General features: G+C 48.0%; 7 protein-coding genes across 7 annotated transcripts; 2 read left to right on the top strand and 5 right to left on the bottom strand.

The window, feature by feature from the left end:
- Positions 1-38: 38 nt before the first annotated feature.
- N7539_008529 (uncharacterized protein) lies at positions 39-2,122 on the bottom strand (the record flags this gene model as incomplete). The annotated part of the gene is given in 4 exon segments (XM_056938124.1): positions 39-998; positions 1,011-1,245; positions 1,293-1,914; positions 2,017-2,122. Coding segments are annotated over 4 exon segments (1,923 nt in total), but the record flags the coding sequence as incomplete, so codon positions are not given.
- A 72-nt stretch (positions 2,123-2,194) lies between these two features.
- N7539_008528 (uncharacterized protein) lies at positions 2,195-2,675 on the bottom strand (the record flags this gene model as incomplete). Its single annotated transcript, XM_056938123.1, has 2 exons — positions 2,195-2,254; positions 2,553-2,675. The coding sequence occupies 2 exons, from the start codon at positions 2,673-2,675 to the stop codon at positions 2,195-2,197; spliced, it is 183 nt and encodes a 60-aa protein (XP_056786505.1).
- A 337-nt stretch (positions 2,676-3,012) lies between these two features.
- On the bottom strand, positions 3,013-3,339 carry N7539_008527 (uncharacterized protein). The gene is made up of 2 exons (XM_056938122.1): positions 3,192-3,339; positions 3,013-3,101 (listed from the first exon to the last, which is right to left on the bottom strand). The coding sequence occupies exons 1-2, from the start codon at positions 3,268-3,270 to the stop codon at positions 3,079-3,081; spliced, it is 102 nt and encodes a 33-aa protein (XP_056786504.1). The 5' UTR covers positions 3,271-3,339; the 3' UTR covers positions 3,013-3,078.
- Positions 3,340-10,165: 6,826 nt separating this feature from the next.
- Positions 10,166-11,550, top strand: N7539_008526 (uncharacterized protein; the record flags this gene model as incomplete). The annotated part of the gene is made up of 2 exons (XM_056938121.1): positions 10,166-11,128; positions 11,200-11,550. The coding sequence occupies 2 exons, from the start codon at positions 10,166-10,168 to the stop codon at positions 11,548-11,550; spliced, it is 1,314 nt and encodes a 437-aa protein (XP_056786503.1).
- A 919-nt stretch (positions 11,551-12,469) lies between these two features.
- N7539_008525 (uncharacterized protein) lies at positions 12,470-16,375 on the top strand (the record flags this gene model as incomplete). The annotated part of the gene is made up of 4 exons (XM_056938120.1): positions 12,470-12,888; positions 12,945-14,535; positions 14,584-16,293; positions 16,361-16,375. The coding sequence occupies 4 exons, from the start codon at positions 12,470-12,472 to the stop codon at positions 16,373-16,375; spliced, it is 3,735 nt and encodes a 1,244-aa protein (XP_056786502.1).
- A 539-nt stretch (positions 16,376-16,914) lies between these two features.
- Positions 16,915-17,817, bottom strand: N7539_008524 (uncharacterized protein; the record flags this gene model as incomplete). The annotated part of the gene is made up of 1 exon (XM_056938119.1): positions 16,915-17,817. The coding sequence occupies one exon, from the start codon at positions 17,815-17,817 to the stop codon at positions 16,915-16,917; it is 903 nt and encodes a 300-aa protein (XP_056786501.1).
- A 298-nt stretch (positions 17,818-18,115) lies between these two features.
- On the bottom strand, positions 18,116-18,463 carry N7539_008523 (uncharacterized protein; the record flags this gene model as incomplete). Its single annotated transcript, XM_056938118.1, has 1 exon — positions 18,116-18,463. The coding sequence occupies one exon, from the start codon at positions 18,461-18,463 to the stop codon at positions 18,116-18,118; it is 348 nt and encodes a 115-aa protein (XP_056786500.1).
- Between the last annotated feature and the right edge of the window lie 4,819 nt (positions 18,464-23,282).

Here is a 23,282-nt window from a genome sequence, read left to right as displayed (position 1 = left end):
CACAATTTATAGTATATACGGTTGCCTGACTTGGAAACAGGTCGGGCGTCTCGTGGGTTTTCCTTCTCCTCGTTCGCTTCGCTTGCGGTAAAGCCAGTAGTAGGCACACCCAGAACGCGCAATTCCATAGGTTTTACTTCTATGTCCTTCTCTATGGCGTTGTTCTCGATTGGAGATGGGCTAGGTAACTGTAGCTGGTTGGCAACACCACCACCAATTTTGCATGCATCGTTTGTGTTGTGATCAGCCGGCTCGAGAGAGCAAGAACCAATGGTCTCAAAATGAGGGACGGATTGATCGGCAATACTTTGAATATGAAACCCTGGATGTGCTCCAACGGCGGGTAATTGGGATTTGACTTCGTGCTCGTCCGGAAGGACTGCAAGCACATCCGTTTCTGAGTAATCTTGACCACAAAGCTGAGGCCTCCGAGCTTTGTAGACTCCCAAAGAGTCTAGGATTCTTGGATCAATGTCATCCAAACCAGGAGTTGTTGGTCGCGAGCTGAGTGGAGAACTGTTTGCAGAGGAGCAGGGGCTGACCGAGCTACCTCTGCTGCTTTTAGTCGACTTATCGCTCAGACTTGAACAATAATATTGCTCTGGATGTTCCTCAACAAAAACGCACAATGCGGGAACGGGGATGAAAATGCTTTTTGACAATTGATGCTCATGCTCGTGACGTGGAGGCGGATAGCGGTAAAAGCGAGGTCTTTTGGAGCGTCGCTCCTCCGGCTCAGCTGGTGATATTTGCGCCTCCTCTTTGCAGGCATGCTTTCTCTTCCTCTGGTGCTTCGGAGTTAGCCATATAGCTTTGTTCAGCTTGTGGATGTCATGTAAATGATGTCGTAGTTCACGCTCTTTATCAAATATTTGACCACATCCGCATCGTAATTTCTTTTCACCGCCCTGATCTCCATTCATATGCTGTTCTTCAACGTGTTGCCTCAAATTACCACTGGTCAGCCACGAGTGTAAGCGGTCTGCTGCGTCAAGGTCCTGATCTCATACACAAAAGGGGCAGTAACCGGGGCGGACCACCGTGTGACGGTATATGATCACCTCACAGTGCTGAGTTTTCCATGACTGGAGGTGGAAAGAGCAATGATCTCGCCATTGGCTTAGCTGAAACCATTTCATGCACTCGTAGCAATATTTCAACTTTGACTCTAAGACCTGAAAGTCCGAAGCAATCCCACGACGAACACAGTTATGGATGTGGGCACTGCGGTCGGATTTTTTGAGACTGAAAACGTTAGCATGGTTTCATCATTGTTTGGCCAGACAGCTCACCATTTCATCTCCTTGTGACAATCTCCGGCGGGGCAGCGACCAGCAACGGGACTTTCCTGTGGAAGGTAAACCACGTCGAAGTCACGCCCGCAATAAGTTTTTAGGTCTTCCACGAAAAGGAGCATCTCAGTGAAGGAAAGCCCGCCGTCAAAAGACATTAAGGTCGAAATTCGCGCGAATTCCGGCATTATCAAGGCTTGAGACCGTGTGCAAACATCATTTTTGTCATCAATTACCTGCTCTCCTTTCCCTTTATTAAGGATTCTTCGGTCTCTTCTTTCCCGTATCCAGCTGCTTTGGTACTTCTTTAGCTCAGAAAGGCGAAACCGAACCAACGCCTTTCGGTATTTTAATCGCTCTGCAGTTAATCCCTCTTTGTCCCTATCGAAGGCTTCAAGTTGCGTGATGCGACTTCTGATCTCAACTAACTCCGGCTCTTGTAGGAGCCTTTCTTCAACCTGAGCAGGCAGTTCCCCGGGTAGTCCATGTTCATAGAACCTCTTAAATCCTTGAAAATATTCAATGTGACTTTTGTCTTCTTCTTCTTCTTCTTCCAAAACGGCTGAGACAGTATCGATAGAAGAGCAGTGTAATACATAGTCTTTAGGGTACGTGCCGGCATCTTTGTGGCCATATATCTAAGATACCAAGGCGGAGCCGTGCTTCCCTGTCTGTAATTAGCAATTTGGTATATTTAATTATGCCTAAGCTTTGATTAACTCACCTTCAACAACACTTCCGAGGTATTTTCGAATTTTATAGATAGTGATACTCTTGTTATATCTAGCGGCCGTGATTATTGCACGCAGAAACCCGCAAAAGCGTTGCATATCGAGCGGAACGTCCTATAGGCCTTCGGCCGTGACATTTCTGAGAACAGGCTTTTCCAGATATTCTTCTTTCTAGCGTAGTTCCATAATCGCGAGGTCGTCCACTGTTTCGATGCTAAAAAGAGCACCATGCTATAGAGCAATAGCTAGAAGAATATAACTAGCTACGAATTATAGTCTCTTAGTGTCACGTATTCCGATTCCAAACCTATTCATTTCCTGTGAGTAAGATATCGACCTAAGGACACTCGTCATAGCAACTTTGTAAAGTGACTTATACTGTGTATTCTGGGTTCCGATTGCCTTTGAGCTATACTTAGTCGACTTTCCATTCCAGCTTCCAAGGTGTCGTTGCGGAAGGAAATCATACGAGAGTGATGTGCTTGAATATCAGTTAGCGATAAATCGACCCACGATTTGATAGATTTACCTTGTATCTAAGGCCCCTTTCGAGTCTGTCCTCGTGTTCCGGTATGAAAGCTCTAATTCTTGCGCCAGTAAAAAGGTATAGTTGAAGAGCCAGTATTATGATGGCCTTAAGCAACCCGGGCATGAACCGACGATGATCTGCTTGCTACATCGAGGTTACTACCCGGAGAAAATCCTTTTGGTAAAGCTGTGATTGGGATCCTCGAAATTTTCGATCGTTTGCTTATCCTCCGTCAGTGTTCTCTTGATCCACTGTTTTGCGATTAGATCGATATATATCCGAAAATAGAAAACAAACTTGGTCTAACGTACGTTGAATACCTCCTTCCGGTCTTCTATCACAATGTTTATTTGCATCCTCTCCTCAAAACCACCAAATAATCTTTCTGCATAACACAGGACCGATTTCATGACTAGTCGTCCGTTTTTTGCTTTCTGCCCCGGCGCCGAATAAGAGTACTAGCGGAGCAATTCTTTGATTAGCGTATGATCTGGAGCCGCACAGGAGCCGCCTAGTTTATAGCCCTTTATCCTATTCTCCTCCGTGAAGCTTGAATAAAGTCAGTAACCTATTTCTTGTCTGTTGTTGTAAGGATGCAAGGTAACATACTCCATCTAATCCCTGACAACCTTGTTATACCTCCTCTTGGTCTTCGGTATCCTTTTGTTTTTATTGCGGACTGAATCTGCTTGCGTATGGGCACCAAAAACGTAGCCATTTTTTTCTAGTCTTTTTCGGCGGTTCTCTTTGGCGACCTTGTCTTTCGTAGCAATAAAAAGATCTCTCTCTATGCCTTAGGAAAGCTACGTCAAATTCCGAGACTAAGATAGAGAACGAATGGGTGATGTAGTAAACAGCGAAAGGTAACTGTGTGGAAGCTGTAGAGTGAAGGGTAGAACCCCCATTTTGTACTTCGATGTCTGCCCAGGCACGGATCACCGGTATTCCTCAACAACAAGGGCCAAAAAACGGCCTTTCCTCCGGTGCCTACCTTTTTTGCGGCATTATTATTCGAGTTGTTTATTTTTTAAAGGATGCAATGACTCAAGAAATGGCTTCATGAAAGAAAAAGCGGGCTACACAAAAGTGATTACCGAAATAAACAATACTGTGGGGCGCTCGAGTTGGCCTGGGCGAGGCGGACTGGGTGCTCAATAGATGCCTCTGATCAGTATCTGAGTAATCAGTGAGCTGACTGATCACGCTCACTGAGCGCCTCTGAGCAGTCACGTGAATGCTCTGATCAGCTCCCTGAGTCTGAGTCTTTAGTCTGAGTCCGGTCTGAGATTTACTCAGTGAGTCTGACTCTGAGCGCCCTCATAAAAGCGGCGGCATCTCAGAAAGGAAAGCCCCACCTGGCAGAGGAAAAACGCTCGGTAGAGTGACCTACCTAATCTGCCGCTCTTCTCCAAAAGTCGCTGTCATTGTCAATTGTCATACTCATCATCATCGTAATCATCAAAAAGATAATCTTCATCTTCAATATCATCCCAAAATCTGCCGATGTCCCACTCCTCTTCTTCCGCTGGCTCCACCCCGTTGAGTTTCCATCCTTGACTCTCCATTTTCCTTCGAATATCTGAGCTTGGACCTTCCCCATAAACCTCGATGACAACTACTTGGAGAGACGAAATTTTTCTGAAGCGAGCATCCACCAGTGCTAATGCCTTAGCACAAATCTTAGGGCTGTCAAATGAATCCAGCTGGTATTCCACAGCATTTGTGCTATCTGCGGCTGTTATGAGCTTTTTTAGGTTGGTACAGCGTGATTGGATCTTTTCCAGGATATGAACGCTGTGTTCGCCCAGGCTGACCTCGTCTTCAAGATCGTGAAGCTCAGGAAAGTCGATGCGGATACATTGAAGGTGAGATGCGTTGATAAAACCAATTGTAACCAGAAATTCAGGTATACGGCAAGGTTCTCATGTGAGGTCAAAGCAGTTATGGCCATATAGTAGTGACCCTGCCTCATGTAGGATGGCCGAATTCGTGGAGAGGAGATTGAGTTCTAGCTCATGATCTCCATTCCAGGGATCAATAGGCTCTCTGCGTATAGGGAGATATTTTTATATCTCATTACGAAGTTCGTCAGGAAGACTCAGGAGGCTCGCTGGCATCTTTCTGATTGCGACTCCGTAAATGTTGGATGGTGTTGTGAATAACTTAAGACCGTCGTTGAGGGTGGTGAGGTCAAGGAAGTCACGACTCGAGAGACATTAATCACGTGTTTAGATTCGTACGTCACGACTCGTGACTCACGACTTAACCTCACATGATAGGTACAAGAAGCTAGTCTTTTCATATTGTCGCATCAAAATACATAATACTGAATTTTGGGTTGTGAAGCTATCCGCGGCCCTGCCCACCACTTCTGGGAACGTTCAAACTAGAGTTCCAGGAGCAATATACCTCCCAGGAGAGGTTATTCATGATTGATTGATTGATTCATAGGCTGTCCCAGCCGCCCTAAGGCAGCTATGCAACGTCCATCTATAAGTACAGTCGATTACCGAGCTGATTGCTGTGTCCCGACATGTGTATCGAGGATCGCTTTCCCCGGTCGCACTCCAACCCTGAAAGGCTCTCTGTCGTGTTTGCATGTCTCTCAGACTAGGTCCCACTCGTTTCTCATCGCTCGGCGAATGGTGGACTTGGCGGTTGCTGTGAGTGTTCGCAGGGAGTCTGGTTCTGGTAGCGGTTCGGCGTTCGCTCTTGCGTTCGGATCAACCCCTCCGGGGATCGAGTGGAGTGTCTCTGGGATTGGTACCGCCTTGGGGTTTCCAATAAACATCCGCGGGTTCACGGTTTATTCGGAGTAATGCCAATTTGAGCTTCACATTCCTGCCCGGCACGTCTCTAAAACACGTTGAGACATCAGTATACGTTGAGACCGAGCCGGAGCAATGACATCACTCGACCTTATTCGTGGTGATCATTGGGGCTCTGTGGAGATTCAGACTCCTAAGTCAAAATCGACCCTACGCCCTCAAGAATGCAAGGGCATTGAACAACGTGACTGCGCGGTCTACCATGTCGGTGGAGAGCACATCACCGCTAACGTAGACCCACTCGAACACTAGTAATTCTTACAATCGGTTCGGCAAAGCTGAGCGTTGAAGTCGGCATCTCAAAAGATGAGGCATCCAATCCATTGTAGCTAGGATACCTACCTGGGCTTTAATTAAACATTAGTGGATGGTAGTCAACAGTGGAACTTGATATAGTCAATGCATCAGGGAAATTCTGAGGCATATGATAAGCTAGTTGGCTCATTTTTCTTGAGGCTGATGGAATTTTAGGAAAAACATATCTCCGTTCAGAATATTATGCATACATGCTGATATTCCCTTAATGCCAAAAAGTGCGGTCTAAAGAGTGGATAAAGATAAGGTGTTCGAGTGCATTTAGCTGGCAGCCCACTTGATACAGAATAAAGGATCTTTTTGGCGGGAGTCTGCAATGAAGAATGAGGGCATGAGTATTAAAATATGAGGTATCTGATGCGGCGGACATAACCCCTTGGGTATCTTTACAAGCTTCAAATGAAGGCAATCAAGGGTCTTTTTTGATGTCAGTGATTATCTCCTCGGTGCTTTTGATGTATTTCTGCGGGGATCAGTGATTTTACCAGTACACTTTGCCATCAACCTGCTCAAAATTGCTGATACTGTCAGAGACCAGCAGGACCAAGCAAGGCTTGCCCCTATAAATACCTCATAGATGTCGGCCCTCCAAGCATTTTCTAGCTCATGATCATTGCAGGTTAACGACCTAGATAGGTCATGATAGACCTACAGGTCTACAAGGATAGGAAGTAATCTGGAGGCGAGACAACTGGGATTGGGAAGTCTATCTCAGGAAGAAGGAAGAAGAGAGAGGGAAAACCCACGAGCGGGAGAAAAACCCTCAAGGCATATGACTGCTGCTGGGCCTAGCAAACATCTGGAGAGGGCAAACTCTCTCAGAATCAGAATATAAATATATAAGATTTCAATTCTTATCCGGAAAAAAATGAGCGAATATACTATTCCGTACCGTACGTACTTCTTACGCTCTTTCAATGCATTTGGCAGAAGGCCTTCATTAACCAAACATGCACCCCTTTGCAGCGGATAGCAGTGTGAAACGGATTACCAGCGCGATAGTTGAAGTGGGGCACACTATTAGGTCGCCTGTCACGGCGCAAGTCATACGTGGTGACTCCAGCGATTCACAGTTGAATCAATCCCGCATCGGCTTAGGGTAACAACCCCTCAGGCCGTATGCGGGGCTGTGGGGCTCGGTAAGCGGACCCTCCATGTATTTATTGTGGAATCTAGTGGAGACTACCAGACTCCAAGATTCAGTCTTTGGAATTCAGACCCTATAGACTTGGACCCTCTGCCTGGCCAACAGGTTCTCTGACCTGCAATCCAGACACCCGTAACATCGCCGCTCCCTTGCCCTACTTCACCAGACAGCAAAATCGTGCATCAACGGTTGTGAATCAACAATGAGACAGTCCAAGTATAAGCTATCATCCAGATTTCCGCTTATTACTGCTGCATGATTATGTCGGACGGGAAACGCTCGCTGCTCTGGAGTACCGCGATTATGCCCCGCCCTAGGGAGTTGAAAGCCTCTAGACGGTCCCACAATAGCAACTCGCGATCGGCGCATGCCTGGTGCAACTGGCTGTTCCCCTGTGCGAGCCATGCATTGGAGTCCCGGAGCACTCGGTATTCCTCTTCTAGCCGTATCTTCTGGGCGGACTTGACAATACAGTATAGCAATCCCATAGACAAAGATAGAGATCAAGAAGCTCCATGGCCGACGAAGCTAGAGAGGGATTTTCATCCAAAATCCGTTTCATCTCACTAACAAGGGGAATATTTCTAGTCACCGATGCCTCCTATGTTCTCGTGTGAGTCCGTTGAGATTGATAGAATATTCCCGCCGTCGGGGGAGAGGAAAGAAGCCTTACTTTGATTCCGCGCCGTATTTTTAGACTGGCTGGCTTTTGGAGACTGTCTGTTCCAGAAGCAGATTGCGATTCAGAGTCGAATTGTTCTCGTCGTCTTTTAGCCGAACGCTCCAGAGATGAAACAGGCATAGTGGAATCCATTGCAACCCGATTTGAGGACCTACAGATGAATAGAATCCCGCTCCCAAAGGGGTTTACGATAGGATTGAATTGATTGAGCGACTTCTTATATGCTGACTCAAGCTTTGAGAGACAAGACAAGCGAATAGAGCAGGCGATCAACAAGAGCTACCCGTAGCCTCAAGAGTGAGCCGAAAGGGCTTTGAATGTTTGCAGGCGAGGGTTCACTGCCCGGGTTGAGCATGGCATCACTGGCCCACCCGCCGAATTCAACAGGCTTCGAGACGTGGAAAAAGCCGTTAAATACGGTCGGCGGGTGCTGATATCACTAGCTAGGTACTGTGTACACGGTCAAGTGGACAGTTAATGCTAAAGCAAAAGTCGATTGGTTCGTGTATGTTACGTGTTGATTCTAGGTCCTCGTCTATTGCCCCTGAATCTGAGCGGCGGTAGCCGTAGCTGAGCAAGAATACGTAAAATACGTTTTCTGACAGGAGGATAAGTCCTGACAGCAGGAAAAGATTGCCCAGAAAGCTTGGGAGAGACGAAGCGTTAAGATAGTCATAAATTGGATAAAGCTCTATTTAGACTGAAGTACCAGTTCTTCTAGCCCAAACAACTAACTGCGCCGCGGGAGTGGCATTCATCTCAAAATTCGTACGGCGATTCCATTATACCGCCCCCTAGACACGCCCCGAGGAAACGAGCACCATCCACCGAGACACCATTCCAAATGTGAGGGTCGGACAACTCTATCGGGTAAAAGGGCAGAATTTCGGGAGTAGGCGGGGAATATTTGACGATCCCAGCCGACGCACTAAAAAGCGCTGTGACCGATACCGATCCTCATGAGAGAAATCTCCAACCCCGAGCACTTGTAAAGATAATAGCCCGTCTGGGCTGAAAGCCCACGTGGCGAATGACAAACATTCGTCGGCCTCTGTGTATAATGCAGACATCGTAGCATCTGCCGTCGGGCCGCACTGGGCCGCCGCTAGATCGCAATGACTATGCTCTGTCTCATCATTCTCCACATACAGGGGAAGAAACGGGTCGGCTGTGACGTCACGGAGAGGATATAGCTGTCGTGATTTACGCAAAAGAGAATCAATCTCTCGCGTGAGGTAACGGTGCATGCAGTCGGGTCAACTAAAACGCAGGTGTAAAAGCTCCAGCGGGGAATGCTCACGTGACGGTTCCAGGTGTCGTTGCTGTTTCTATTAGAACCGGTAACGTAATTCACAGCCATCTCGGCCACACGGTCAAGTCGGCCACCCCAAACACCGTACTATATACGATTTTTCACATCTTCATATCTCAACAACCATAGGTTATTTTTACTTAAATATTAAGATATAGGCTTTTCTTGGCATTTGAAATAACATAACGCAGATTTAGCCAGTTTAGATGATTATTTAAATGCTTTACGATAAAATACGGTGTAATTTTGATGTCGTGGAAATAAATATATAAATCTCTACTAATACTTCTAGTGAATTTCCCATACCCCGCCGGTAGGTCTTAAATAGTATCTAAATTATATACTTCTAATATCGTATCATAAATAGATATTGTTGTTGAGATATGAAGATATAAAAAATCGCCTTCAGTATGGTGTTTGGGGTGGCCGACTTAACCGTGTGGCCGAGATGGCTGTGAATTACGTTAGGAAGGAGGGATTACGAAACTTACCGCTGCCGCTAGATTCATCGATAGCGCCAGTGCAGTTATTTGTCTCAGGTCAACCACAGAAGACAATCTGCAATCCAAACAAGACGCACATCCCGTTCATCTTCGAACAGCCCATCATGGTCATCGAACGGAATCAGCTGTCGCTCATGGTACACAAGGGATCTTAGAGTGGAATGATGCGATTGAATGCCCTCCTTGACGAGGGACTCGTTTGATGGGAAATTTGATAAACGTAAGCACAGGTCCCGTAGTCCACGGAAAGAGCTAAGGAAATCAGCAACTACACCAGCGCAACCTTCATCCGAACCATGTACAGTCGGAGTCGAAAACAGATTCCCCTTTGTGCACATACGAATTGTTTCCTAGACCCTACCTTGAAGCGCCCTAATCTGTATTAGGTTACTCTAGAAATAATCCCTGTTTAGTTATATGGTATCAAGCGGGTTCGCCGAATACGTCATTGTAAGGTACTGTAATTCTCTATGGAATCGTAGAGAATGTTCCTAACAAAAGTACCCCCAGGGTGGAAGATCTGGAGACGTGGAAAGTTCGTCTCTTTCTCATTCCTCCTTCAGCACGCCCGAAGCCTTCGTCCACTCGGTTTACTGTCACTCGTTTACTGTCACTCGTTTTCTGTCATTCATTTACTGTCATTCATTTACTGTACATTAAAGAAAGTTGCATGCTGCTGTGGAGGGCTAACTCTGGTAGGGGAACATGCGTCTCGTTTATGCTCATGGCTGCTCTCCTCCAACTGTCATTTGTTCAATAGCGTTCGTGGAAAGCTGACAACCCTACATAGGCTGACCCATCTTCCCCAGTTTGATTGCGAGTAGATATGACTGGAAGTCTGTACTGCAACGATATCGTCTCTCCACCTGATGAGCTCGAATTATGGGAACCGAACTGGCAGTATGCCCCAACCCCAGGATACCTCCGCAGCCCCTACAGTACTCGATCCACGTGTAGCCCCGACCGGTCTAGTATACCTGAGAATGGATCCGAGCCAGCAAGCCAATCACAGACAGATACCCTCAAACTGCTTCAACTCTCTGAATGGGAAGAGGGAAGAGACTACGACGAAGACCCGCCAACTTGTATCCACTACTTAATAGAGTGGCGAGTTACAGTCAACAATAAGATTGTCGCAAAAGACACGGAAGAGGACGTGGTTCTGGCCCCAAATGCCTTCTGGGAAGAGACCTTGAAAGGAAAACTAGAGAATGTCCTCCGAGGGAAAGTCTCCGCCGACCGAAGGGTCAGAGCTGATGATACTGCAATTGTTGTGTCTGTAAATGATCGCTCCCAGCGTGACCTCACCAAGCGATTCGACAAACTGGATATTAATTGGACCGCCATCGAGAAGAAGCTCCACATGTGGTCTGGTCTGTTTTACCATGGAAAGAAACTCAGACTAAATATCTGTTTTAACTATGTGGAGGATCGCTCTTCTCCAACCGCTGGTCGGCGAGGAGAGAAGAGAGGAAAATCTTCCGTCACAACGAGAATGCTTGATGATCGGGATGCACAGCTTGATGCTGAGGAGAATTCCTGTGGGCAGCAGTCTATTTGGCGCCGCGTTTATAATCTGATGAAATGTGCTTCGGCTTCTTGCCACCTTGGTCCTTACTGCTGGCTGGACCCAATGGGGAAAAAGCATTATCAACTCCGCACGCATCATCTCAGACGTTTGGTGACCTACGTCGAAAAGGGTGGCGTTCTGGAGACACACAGAGACGTCCCAGATGACATCAGGGAAGAGCTATACATGGAAGAGCAGCAGAGACTGGAGAAAAAAAGCGTAAGGGAGGAAATATCCTTGCGGCTGAGGCACCCTATCCTCCCATCAACATTAATGTTCTGCCATCGCAGTCTCATCCCTCTGGAAAGGACATTACGGCTCCCAAGGTGGCCCTTGAGACTGCAAGCTTGAAGGATATAGGACCACTGCACATACCCGGTTTCAGGGACGTAGCTGTCAAAGAATACGGTGAGTGGCTTGCCTCGAGTGTCGAGGACGACAACCTCAAAGCAGCGTTTCGACAAGCCTGCGACGTAACGCTGTCAGATGGTTTCGACCTTGAGCACATCTACAAGGACCAAAACCCAGAATTCTTTGTTGGCAAGGGGATCAAACCCGGAATTGCCCGAACTTTCGTGGAGAATATTCGTGACTGGGTTGAGAATGTGAAGAAAACTGCGCACGTTGTTGAAGTGATGTAGAACAAATCATGTCGGCATCGGGAGTGGCTCTGGCGTTATGTGACTTGCGTGGCATGAATTCCTGATGATTAATAGGTATTAATAAGTTAGTTAGTTCTTTGAATCTATTTGGCATCTTGGCGACCGGACTAAGGTGAGATGTCATTTTTGAGCTCCTTCGCCGCAAAAGCCAGCCCTAGACACTCAACACATCGCCGTTTGTTTTTTTGCTTCGTAGATCGATTGCCTCCGGTCTTCCTTTATTTGGCCGCTATAGGTTTGAAGTATCGTTTTGACCGCTGAAGAAAATCTAGGGCAGCAGTAAATGTCAGTTATGGCTAGATTTCACATCTGACAGCGCAATACTCAGTAACGGGTGTGGCGTGAAGACACTTTGAGAGATTATGCATCAATGTTCAGCTTCTCGCTTTTTCATCTCAGCAAAGAATTAGAATTTGACATAGCATGAGGATGATTAGGAGGACGGCCGCCGGCGATAAGGGTGCGCGGACATATCTGCAAACATCTGGAGGTTGACACTGATGGTATGCTCGAACGTTTGCTACAGCCAGCCGCTTCAGCAATCGGACAAGTAGTCAGTGATCTACTGCTAATCATGTCACGGATCATCACAAGCCGATAGGGGGCGAGTCAAGGCGCTACGATTGATTTCGTCGCGCCGTCAACCAACGATGCGGTTGAGGGGGCGAACGGCGTAGGGCACCGAGGTAGGCCTGGGTCGGCTCGGGCCGGCTGTCGAGCCGTTAATTAGTACTGTACCCACTACTCACCTTGATCACAGCCTCGCGCTGGGCCCTCTTTTACCCCCTCTTTCTCCCGCCAGAAATGCCCAACTTTTAATCTCGAACCAGAATTCTTACACTCAGTTACCATCGCACCTACCACATTGAACATACATTTATATGCCGTGTTCTTCCAAATGGATGCTCTGTCCTCGGCGGCGAGCGTTATCGCGGTCATTCAACTGACAGGAAGCATCGTGAAGCTTTGTGGGGGCTACATTCAAGAGGTGAAAGCTGCACGAGACGAAATTATCACTCTACAACAGGCGATTGCAGGCCTCCAAGGCACACTCCAAGACCTGCATAAATTGCTTCAAAGTAACGACGGAATGGCCTTACCCACCTCCTCACGACTAGTCAGCAACATTGCCGATTGCCTCGCCGACCTTCGAGCCTTAGAAGCGAAACTCGATCCAGGGAAGGGAAAGAAGCTTATGAGGAAAGTGGGTTTGCGGGCATTGAAATGGCCCCTGAAGCGCGCAGATTTGGAAGGCGTTATTCAGAACCTCGAGAAATATAATTCTTTATTCCTCTTATCTTTGCAGGTAGACCAGACGTACGTTTATCGAGCGCGATATTATGACACTGTATAACTGACTCATGACTGTATAGTTCTTTGATAGTCAACGTGGCCCAGAATACCGATCGCATTAATCAGAATATGGACCTTGGGAGGTTGGAAGGCGTGATGGAGGCAGGGTTTGAGTCATTCTCCGATCGAGACGAAGTCCAATGTCTCCGAGGCACTAGGGTCGAGCTCCTCCAGCAGATAATGGAATGGGCTATGTCAACGTCCCAAAAAAGCATTTTCTGGTTAAAGGGAATGGCTGGGACAGGAAAATCCACGATATCTCGAACAGTGGCAAGGTCGCTCAAGGACATCAACCGGCTGGGCGCTAGCTTCTTCTTTAAAAGAGGTGAAGGGGACCGAGGGAACGCGAAGAAGTTTTTTCCGACTTTGATTAGGCAACTGATGGTCAGGATTTCCGACTTAAAACCTGGCGTCAAAAAGGCACTTGATGATGACCCTGACATTGGGTCAAAATCATTAAGGCAGCAGTTTGAGAAACTACTCCTTCACCCGCTGCTCTCTCTTGACCAACTCGGTCGTCAACCTCAATCTGCTGTGATAGTGATCGACGCCTTAGACGAATGTGAACACGATCAAGATATCCGAAACATAATTCAACTTTTGCCTCTTTTACAGAAAGCAAAAAATGTTCGCCTTCGGATCTTCTTGACTAGTCGGCCTGAACTCCCAATCCACCTTGGCTTTTCACAGATCGCAGATCATAATTATCAGGGCTTAGCTCTTCATGAGATACCCGAAGATGTGACAGAGCATGATATACACTTATTCCTACAGGACCGATTCGCGAAGATCAAACACGAAAGATGTATTGCCCAGGACTGGCCTGGCAGTGACGTTATCCAGGAATTAGTTACAATGTCCGTTCCACTCTTTATTTCAGCTGCCACTGTGTGCCGTTACATCGAAAATTCAAAATGGGAGCCCAAATCGCGCCTCGCGGAGCTTCTGAGGGACCAAGCCAAATATGTATCGAGGATGGATAAGACATACCTACCAATTCTGACACGACTACTGGACGAACAAGAAAGTGACGAGTTGGAGCAGCAGCAGCTCCTACAAGAGTTCCAGAACATAGTCGGCGTGATCGTCCTTCTTGCTGGTCCACTTTCGATAAATGCGCTGTCGCTATTTCTCGGAATAGAAGCAGATCAGATCAGTAACCGATTGGATTCATTCCGATCGGTTTTGAGCATTCCTGGTGACCGAGATCAGCCTGTTAGGATCCTCCATCTCTCATTTCGCGATTGGTTGGTGCGGTCCAGAACTAAATTTCTTGTTGATGAGCCAAAAAAGCACAGAGACATTGCCCTCTTCTGTCTCCAGACTATGCAGAGTCACCTACGGAAAGATATTTGCAATCTCGCGAGTCCTGGAACACGTAGGGCAGACCTCGATCCTCAACATATTCACCAATATCTACCGCCGGAATTACAATACTCTTGTCGCTACTGGATATACCATCTCGAACAATGCCAAGCTTTAACTTTTGAGACAGAGAAAGTGCGACTATTCCTCCAGAAACATCTACTGCATTGGGTGGAAGCGATGAGTCTGCTGAGTCTCCTATCGGAGGTGGTGAATATGCTGGATCTCCTTCGAACACATGTATCAGTAAGCAACTCAAGAGGCTGCCATTTTGACCGTGACTAATAAGTATAGGGCGACGAAAATTCCGCAATGTCTGATTTCCTACATGATGCAAAGCGCTTCATTCTGAAAAATCTCCAGATAGCGGATGAAGCACCGCTTCAGATTTACTGCGCGGGACTGGTATTTGCACCTCGAACGACAATAACCCGCAAAGTGTTTAAGCGAGAAATCCCAAGTTGGATACACCAGTTCCCGCAGGTAGACGAAAAATGGAGTGCAGAATTACAGACGCTCGAAGGTCATTCGGGCTGGGTTTGGTCGGTGGCCTTCTCATGCGACGGCCGGCTACTAGCTTCTGGCTCCAGCGATAAAACTGTGCGGCTTTGGGACGCCGCTACGGGCACGCTTCAGCAGACTCTCGAGGGCCATTCGAGCTGGGTTCATTCAGTGGCCTTCTCAGGCTCCGGCCGGCTACTAGCTTCTGGCTCCAGCGATAAAACTGTGCGGCTTTGGGACGCCGCTACGGGCACGCTTCAGCAGACTCTCGAGGGCCATTCGAGCCGGGTTAACTCCGTGGCCTTCTCACCGGACGGCCAGCTGCTAGCGTCCGGCTCCGATGATAAGACTGCGCGGCTCTGGGACGCCGCGACGGGCACGCTGCAACAGACGCTTGAGGGCCATTCTGGCTGGGTTCATTCAGTGGCTTTCTCAGGTGACGGCCGGCTCGTAGTATCCGGCTCCGGTGATTATAGTGTGCGGCTCTGGGACGCTGCGACGGGTGCATTGCGGCAGACGCTTGAGGGTCATTCAGGCCGGGTTAACTCGGTGGCCTTTTCACGCGACGGCAAGCTGGTAGCGTCCGGGTCTAATGATCACACTATCCGGCTCTGGGACTCCACGATGGGTGCGCTTCAGCAGACGCTCGAGGGCCACAGGGACCGGGTTTGTTCAGTGGCCTTCTCACACGATGACCAGCTGCTAGCGTCCGGGTCTAATGATCACACTGTGCGACTTTGGGACGCAGCGACGGGTGCGCTGCAGCAGATTCTCGAAGGCCATTCGAGCTGGGTTCATTCAGTGGCCTTCTCAGGCGACGGCGGGCTGCTAGCGTCCTGCTCCGATGATGAAACTGTGCGGCTCTGGGATACGGCAATGGGCGCGCCGCAGCAGACCCTCGAGGGCCACTCGGGCCCGATAAACTCGATCGACTCCTCATACGACGGCCGGCTGCTAGCGTCCGGCTCCGATGATAAGACTGTGCGGCTCTGGGACGCTGCGACGGGTGTGCTGCAGCAGACGCTTGAGGGCCATTCAGACTCGGTTAACTCGATGACATTCTCACATGATAACCGGCGATTAGCGTCAGGATCCGATGATAAGACTGTACGACTCTGGGACGCTGCGACGGGCGCGCCACAGCAGACGCTCGAGGGCCATTCAGGCCGGGTTTGTTCGGTGGCCTTCTCGCGCGACGGCCGGCTGCTAGCGTCCGGCTCCAGCGATGAAACTATTCGGCTCTGGGATACTGTGACAGGCGCGCTGCAGCAGACCCTCGAGGGTCATTCAGGCCGGGTTTACTCGGTGGCCTTCTCACACGATGGCCGGCTGCTAGCATCCGGCTCCAGCGATGAAACTATTCGGCTCTGGGATACTGCGACAGGTGCGCTGCAGCAGACCCTCGAGGGCCATTCGGGCCCGGTTAACTCGGTGGCCTTCTCAGGCGACGGCCGGCTGCTAGCGTCTGGCTCCGGCGATAAGACCGTGCGACTGTGGGATACGGTAACGTGCGATGTACAAGAGACTTTGAGCACTAAGGAAATTGTCACTAGACTCCGCTTCTCTCAAGATGGGTCACATTTAATTACCGACCTGGGCACTCTCCATTTCCATTGTCGGTACCAGAATCATGTTTCTCCTTCAGCCTATAGGGATCTATCGATCTCCATTGAGCAAGGACAATGGATAAGCCTGAATGGCAAGAATGTCCTATGGCTTCCGCCTGACTTTCGGCCTTATTGTTCCGCCATAAACGAGAATTTAGTTGCCTTGGGACACGTATCAGGGCGGGTTTCTTTCATGCGACTTTGTGTATAGTAGGCGACAATGATTTGCACTTTTCCCTTCTTTTATCTTCTAGTCTCTCCACAAGAGAAGGGTTTGAGACCAAAATCAGAATTTATGTCGCCCTCGAGTGCTATGGAATGTGTAACCAATTTCAACGAAGCTCCATAGAATTTATCCCTCAGTGTTTTCCGTCGTACCGCTTGAAGGTTCATCGACAGCAAATCTGCCCAGGCCAAGGGCCGCTCTATTCTCAGTTGTTCAGGTGGAAATCCCCTAAATTGACCAAATAGCTAAACTAGAGAAGTTCATTTTTGACCCTAAGAATGACTTGAAAATTTACAGCCATTCTTCTACCGTTACCCCCGCGTGGCGAAAATGGCCTCTAGCGCTTGCTTCTTTTGCACCAACCTTATCAATACACCATTCGAGAAATGAGTCAAACCCTCGATCGGGATCTTCTTCGAAGTAGCTCCAGTTGCGTCTGATAAAGCCCTTGAGTTCGGCGAAGAACTCTTCAATAGGGTTCAGGTCAGGCGAGTAGGGTGGCAGATAAACCAGTTTTACTCCCGCGGCTGCACACAGCTCCCCGATCCGCTCAGAGTGGTGGAACGACGCATTATCCATGACCAGTACAGATTTCGGCTCTGGCCATCTTCCACAATGACGAAGAAGCTCATCGACGAAGTCCTCGAACAAAGTGGCATCCGTAGCGCCGCGAAAGACACGAGAAAGAACGATTCCATCTTGGGCATATGCAGGTAATATCTGATACCGCTCATCGCGGTGAAACTGTGAAACTTGTACAGGGGCCACGCCAAGTGGTGACCAGCCTGTCCGTCTGAACCCGATTCGTTTATCACATCCAGATTCATCAACGTACACAAGGTGATATGACTGAAAGTCCGACAAATTGTGAAGATATAACTCTCGCAGATCGGCACTTTGTTCCTTAGCCCTCTGTCGAGCGGTCTTTTTGGACCAACCTTTGGAAGTGAGGGCCCTCCGGATGCTAGAAGTGGTTGCCAGGGTATGAAACTCATCCCATAGGAAGACGACCATCTCATCGAGATAAAGACCGGGCTTTTCGAGTAGATGGTCGCAAAGTGATTCAAGCATCGGCGGTGTTATGCTTCGTCTCCGGCCAATTCGATTTGAAGGGGCGTGTACGCTTCCAAAGAGTCGCAAGTTCCTGCGAACATTCTTGATTGTACGGTCGCTGCATTCTGCTGCATCAGCCATTTGGGACGTGGTTAGTGACCGGCTCTGTATCATATCACGAATGAAGTGTAGCTTTGAAATCGGAAGTCTGGGTGCCATATCGTGAGGCGCCTTTTCGCGATGCCCAACAATGGTGAGAAGAGAAGCATGGGACCTGGGAAGTCCACAACTTCGAAGGAGGGGCAGCACGGTCGCCAGTAAAGGTGTACTGTAAACTGTCGAATACTGTATTTTACGTGGTCCCCTCGTTCTGTAAAAAACGCTCTCTATTGTTAGAACCAGGGGATCTACCGCTAAGCCTACTATGGATTAGGGAACTTCAAAGTAGGGTCCGAGAAACAAGTCGCATTTGCAGGAAGGGGAATCTGTTTTCGACTCCGACTGTAACAGGAAGTCGAAGCATGCCTGAAAACTCTCCAGATGCATGGATCTGGATGCCCTTGACAGCAAACGCAAAAGGCGAAGCTGGTTCGGGCAATTGAATAGCGACAAAGATTTCAGAGAAGTAAAGGTGGAGATATAACCGCGAGAGAGTTCTGATGGAATCGTGACACGGGCCAATCGCTTCTTTGGCAGTATTCCTTCTGGCTTGCCGCTCAAAAGGGATTTCGAACTCCTCCTGGTCGAGGATCTCATCCACCGTCAAGTGATCTACCGACGCCCACATTGTGTGAGGACGGTAAGGAGATTCCAGTGAGGCACAAAGTGGAAATCCTTTTGATAATTCGGTGGAGGAAAATCGATTCGTGCTTTCAGCAGAATCATTGCAGCGTCCTTGGTCGACGCCAAAATTCACGGCAGGGTTTCTCCATCTATTTTCTTTGCCTTCTTCCGATACCTCATAGCGACTGGCGATGGAAAAACTCTCGGTCGGCGGGAAAGTGGTGGCTTACCCGCGGCCGAACTCATAGAAGGGGTCGACGTGGGCCCAGTCCAGATTCCTTTGGCAACCACCCCCGAACCTACCATGCCACCAGAACCCCATCACCCCTCGCTTCTGCCTGCATAGCATTTTCGGCAAGAAAGGGAGCTAACTTTTGCACACGTGCAACAGCCAACCGTTTTCATGAAAGACGTAGTCATGGATGGCAATACACACGCGCTGGGACTACCGAACGACAGGACCGTTTTGAATGAATTCTTCCGTAGCCTGGAAGAGAATTACTTTCACATATCGAATCCGTGAGACGATGGAAAAGGTTTGAGTGCGAGCGACTGCTACTATCACTATATCCAAAACCCCCTTTCCAGACTCCCCGCGAGCTTTCGAACAAACCAGTCCTTCGTCCAGCGCGTTAACTATACGTTGGGGGAATTGGACGGGACTGAGCTAGGGTTGGAAACGGCAGAGCCAGAGCAGGCCAGAGAGTGGTTGAATAGGGCGAAGATCATCTTGGCCGGATTGAATCCTGCATCTCCGGAGCTCTAATAATCCGCCGAGCTTTGATAGCGACTATCTCAGAGCGCGCTATCTCATATCCGCCTTCCGCTTTATAAAGTCGTGGCGTTTACGGCTATGAAGCCTTTACCTTTATAGGAATAGGACACGGGAACCTTGTCTTCGGTCACATGACACAGGACTATCACGTAACACAGGATCAAATAACGTTTTCTTGACATCATGATGAAAGGTGGTAAATCCGAAGAATATTTTCCGTAGCAGGACGGACAAGTTCAAGGTCCAGTTACTAGCATTTACAGAAAGAATGTCGCCCGGCATATCGCAGATACTTCATAATCATCTACAGCTATGTAAATGGCAAGATGAACTTGAGTTTCTCTGCTTTGTCCTGTGTGCCATTTTCGAGGGCCCGAAGAATCGAAGCTGCGAGTGTAATCAGACACTGGATCTTCTGCAGTTCGTCAAGAAAATCAATACGCTGTGCGAAGATTCCCACGGGCGATTGAGACAACTGGTACCGGAACACGAGCTTTCACAGCTAAAGTCTTGTCTCTACCAAATCAAACAAATACGCAATCTAGCAGCCCACCACGTTCCTGCCGGTAGTGGCGTCATGAAGGAGAAGCAGGCGGTTTTCGACTCGGTGATTGCCAAGTTAGAGTCTACTATTCAGAAAGGAGCGAAGACATACCAAGTTCATCAGGTGCGGACATTCTCACGGCACCATAACAATGATACTAAAATTCAATTAGATTAACTGGTATCCCATTGCTCACACACCTACAGCAATACCAGCCACTGAAGACTTCTTCCAAGTCGGAATCGTCTTATCTGGATCTCCAGTTCTCTCCAGTCGACAATCATATCTGCAACAGGGGGCATTTTGCCAAGAGTATTGGTCAAGAGTGGAGCCTCGGTGCAGGAATGGGCGACAACGCATCTCGAAATTTGATTATCGCAAACCAGGTTGCTTGCCCCAACAAAGTCATAAAAAACAAAAAAGTGGTAAGAATCAACTGTTAAATCAGACTACACGACGGAAAGAGGCATCAGGTAGGAAAAGCGACATATCACAGGATCAAGCAGACGTCGGCCGCTTAATAAGGCTGGAACAATCTTGGAGTTATGGGGTTTTTATACTGGAATCATTGATCTTGGTGATCATTATAATTTCACTTCTCTGCTGCGGCCAAGACTGATGAATATTAAGAGTGTGGGATTGTCTTTCATTTTAGGGACAGAGAAGACCAGTAACTGTGAGGTTCAAATTTCGACATTAGCGCTCTCCAGCCATTCTCATGAATACGCTTGACGATTGTTTTCATAAATATATGTGTGTATTCAAAGACACTGAATGCAATTTTCACTAGCAAATTCAGGGGTGGTTCCATCCGAGCAGCGACATCTATCGCCAGCCACATAGTCTACGTGCCTGGAATCTTATGCCAGTAGGTCAAAAGCTTTCGGGTGAAGGAGACTCTAATTTATAAGACAAGTTACACCGGTTGTAAGAGCTTCAGGCGTGTCGGAAGACCCGGAAACTAGGCCAGAAGGGCTTGCTGTCATGGTTGCTGTCGCCGAAGGGGAGCCGGCCTGTGTTGACGAGGAGCTGGCTGACGAGGAGTCATCCGACGTGGATGAGGTTGGAGCCGAAGAGGTTCTCGCCTCCGGCACGGTCGTAACTGAGGCACATGGGCAGTCAGTGGCTGACGCACTTTGCTGAAATTCTCGCCTCCCAAATTGGCTGTTTGTCGTTCGAGTTGATGGATCATTGGTGAGCGAAATTTCTATCGCAGGGTAGACTACTAAAGATCTACTGAGGCTTAAACACAATGAATAGATGACAGAATATATGGACGGCAGTAACGCACAATGCCCAAGAGCAAACTCCAGCTGGGAGTCACAATCCTCGGACAGAAGAAGTGAATGGTCACGTCCATCGATTTAAATTGAATCGAAGTCTCCGAATCGATGGCCTTGCTAGCTGCGGAGCTAGTCACATATACTTTTAGAAAACTGCTTGGTTTCAAGCTGTCCGAGCGTAGTCGTGGCTAGAGCCGCGAGAATAATATTCAAGATCATGAAGACAATCTGCTAAACAGGCTGCTGATTTATGTCGCCAGAGACCGGCTTCTGGATAGTAAAGGTTCTCGCTGGTTCTCGCTAAGTTTTATATTAGCGCTTTTTTTTAATAGCAGGCAAGAGGAGAGTCCTAAAATCATGAATTATTGAGGTATATTGATGCGAAAGCAGGGTCAAGCAATTAAAATTCCCCCGAGATGAGAAAACGAAGGGGCTTTTGGCCAGTTTTTTTGGACTTCTCCCAGTTCGAAAAGTCACATCGCACATTTAGGCTTCATTTAGGAATCTTAGCTAAATGCTCAAAAATTGATGTGGGTATTTCTTGGAGAATACATTTAGTGCCAGGCTTAATTATGAGGGCCTGAGACCCGCGCAGCGCTACTCGCGCTCAACCCGATCCACGATATATATATAGCACATGTTACCTTTATTACAACCACGTCACGGCAGGCCCAGATATTCAACCGCTACTTTGATGAGGAATTGAATTTTCTACAAAGTTTACTCGCAGCCTCTTTATGCGCTGGTCTAGCAGTTAGTCGTTCAACCGAGCGAATGCAGCGGAGCTAATCTTTCTAGTTCGCTGGGCCACCGCCCTCTGTGGGCAAAGTTTTCTATCGAAGCTTGAATACTAGACCAGTGCAGTACCATCCAACCGAATTTCAATACAGATTCAACACTGACATGAACAGGCCTTGACCCCGCCACATTTTCCTGCCCCGGCACTTCTTGGCGGTGTCTACGTCGATGTCTGGTTCAACCCTTTTCTGATAAAGACATATACAAGCCCCGTTAACTAACTACTTTTATTCAGGAACAACCCAGTTGCTACTACTCACGGGGGATCGCATATATAGATCCGACACTCAATAATATCCAGCACTTTTTGGATATTGAAGGCCAACAATATGTTGCGCAAGCTAGAGACTACGCCCGAGTGGCCTACCAAAATCAGTCAGGACTTTTCTTCTGCAATTATGTAGGTGGCAGTAAACGAGGCTCTGACAGAGCGGTGAACATAACGTGGATAGAACAGAACTCTGCTTATATCTCCATGGAATGCGGTAATCTTGTCGGTCTGGCCAAAAAACTCCATAAAGGTTGTCAGATTGCGAATTACTGTTCTTTTAAAATCACCGGCGGCAAACTTCCGAACGAAACGGACCAAGCTAATTACTATCTAGGAATTACTAGGGAGGAGCCTTGAATGGACCGAGTAGCTCGCACGTGCTCATGGACGGGAAGTTGCGAATATGCGCTTTGTTCTTCAATATTCCTGGAACGCTAAGTATCCGTCCTGTACTTTGTGTGCCTCTATAGGCATGGGATAGCAATACGGTCTGAAAGAAACTCATTGGTAAAGGACGACAAAGTCGCACTATGAATAATTCATTGGGTATTCTCTCCGCTTACATTCAGACTTTTCAGACAAATTTTGGCCTCCAGGCGAAGCTAGCAAGCGGTCCAAATAAGGCCTTGTCCGTATTTGATTTGGTCAATGCCTGAAACAAAGCGACTATTACCTTTCAGTGATCGCGTCTGTACCCCGCCATAAAGCTCGGTCATAAGGAATAAAAATAAAGATCCCTGGCAGTGCTTAGCGATTGCCCCATTTCAGATCAACGACAAAAGGATACAAAAATGCGAGTAATAGTACTTTATATAGTTTCAGCCGGTAAACTTGATAGTTGCCAGAAGAGTCGATGGACTCTATAAAAACCGGTTCGAGGTAGCGACCAGCCAGATCGCTAAAAGCGAATAGAAGTTCTGCCGATGCAGCAGGTTCTGAAAAGCAGGTCAGCTTATATATAGTGCTTGTATCCACCGTAGTACCCACCTTTGATAACTCTGATAGCCTTTCGCTAAAGTATTCGATTGTGGAAATGTCCTGCGCGTTATAACAGAGTTGATCCTACCGAGTGCCGAGAAATTGAATTTTGTTATCATACGTCAACACACTAGTGATACACAAGGAGGGAAAGTCGTTCAGGGCGGCCCCAGT

This window comes from Penicillium diatomitis (genome assembly GCF_028827545.1).
Source record: "Penicillium diatomitis strain IBT 30728 chromosome Unknown utg000013l_segment0_segment0, whole genome shotgun sequence".
Lineage (NCBI taxonomy): Eukaryota > Fungi > Ascomycota > Eurotiomycetes > Eurotiales > Aspergillaceae > Penicillium > Penicillium diatomitis.
This window is presented reverse-complemented; position numbering and strand designations above follow the sequence as displayed.

Excerpts from the sequence above, each read along its gene's own strand:
- N7539_008527 (XM_056938122.1), bottom strand. The coding sequence starts at position 3,270 with ATGGCTACGTTTTTGGTGCCCATACGCAAGCAGATTCAGTCCGCAATA. Across the intron at positions 3,102-3,191 it reads ATACCGAAGACCAAGAGGAG|CTTCACGGAGGAGAATAGGA; the intron begins GTATAACAAGGT and ends ACTTTATTCAAG.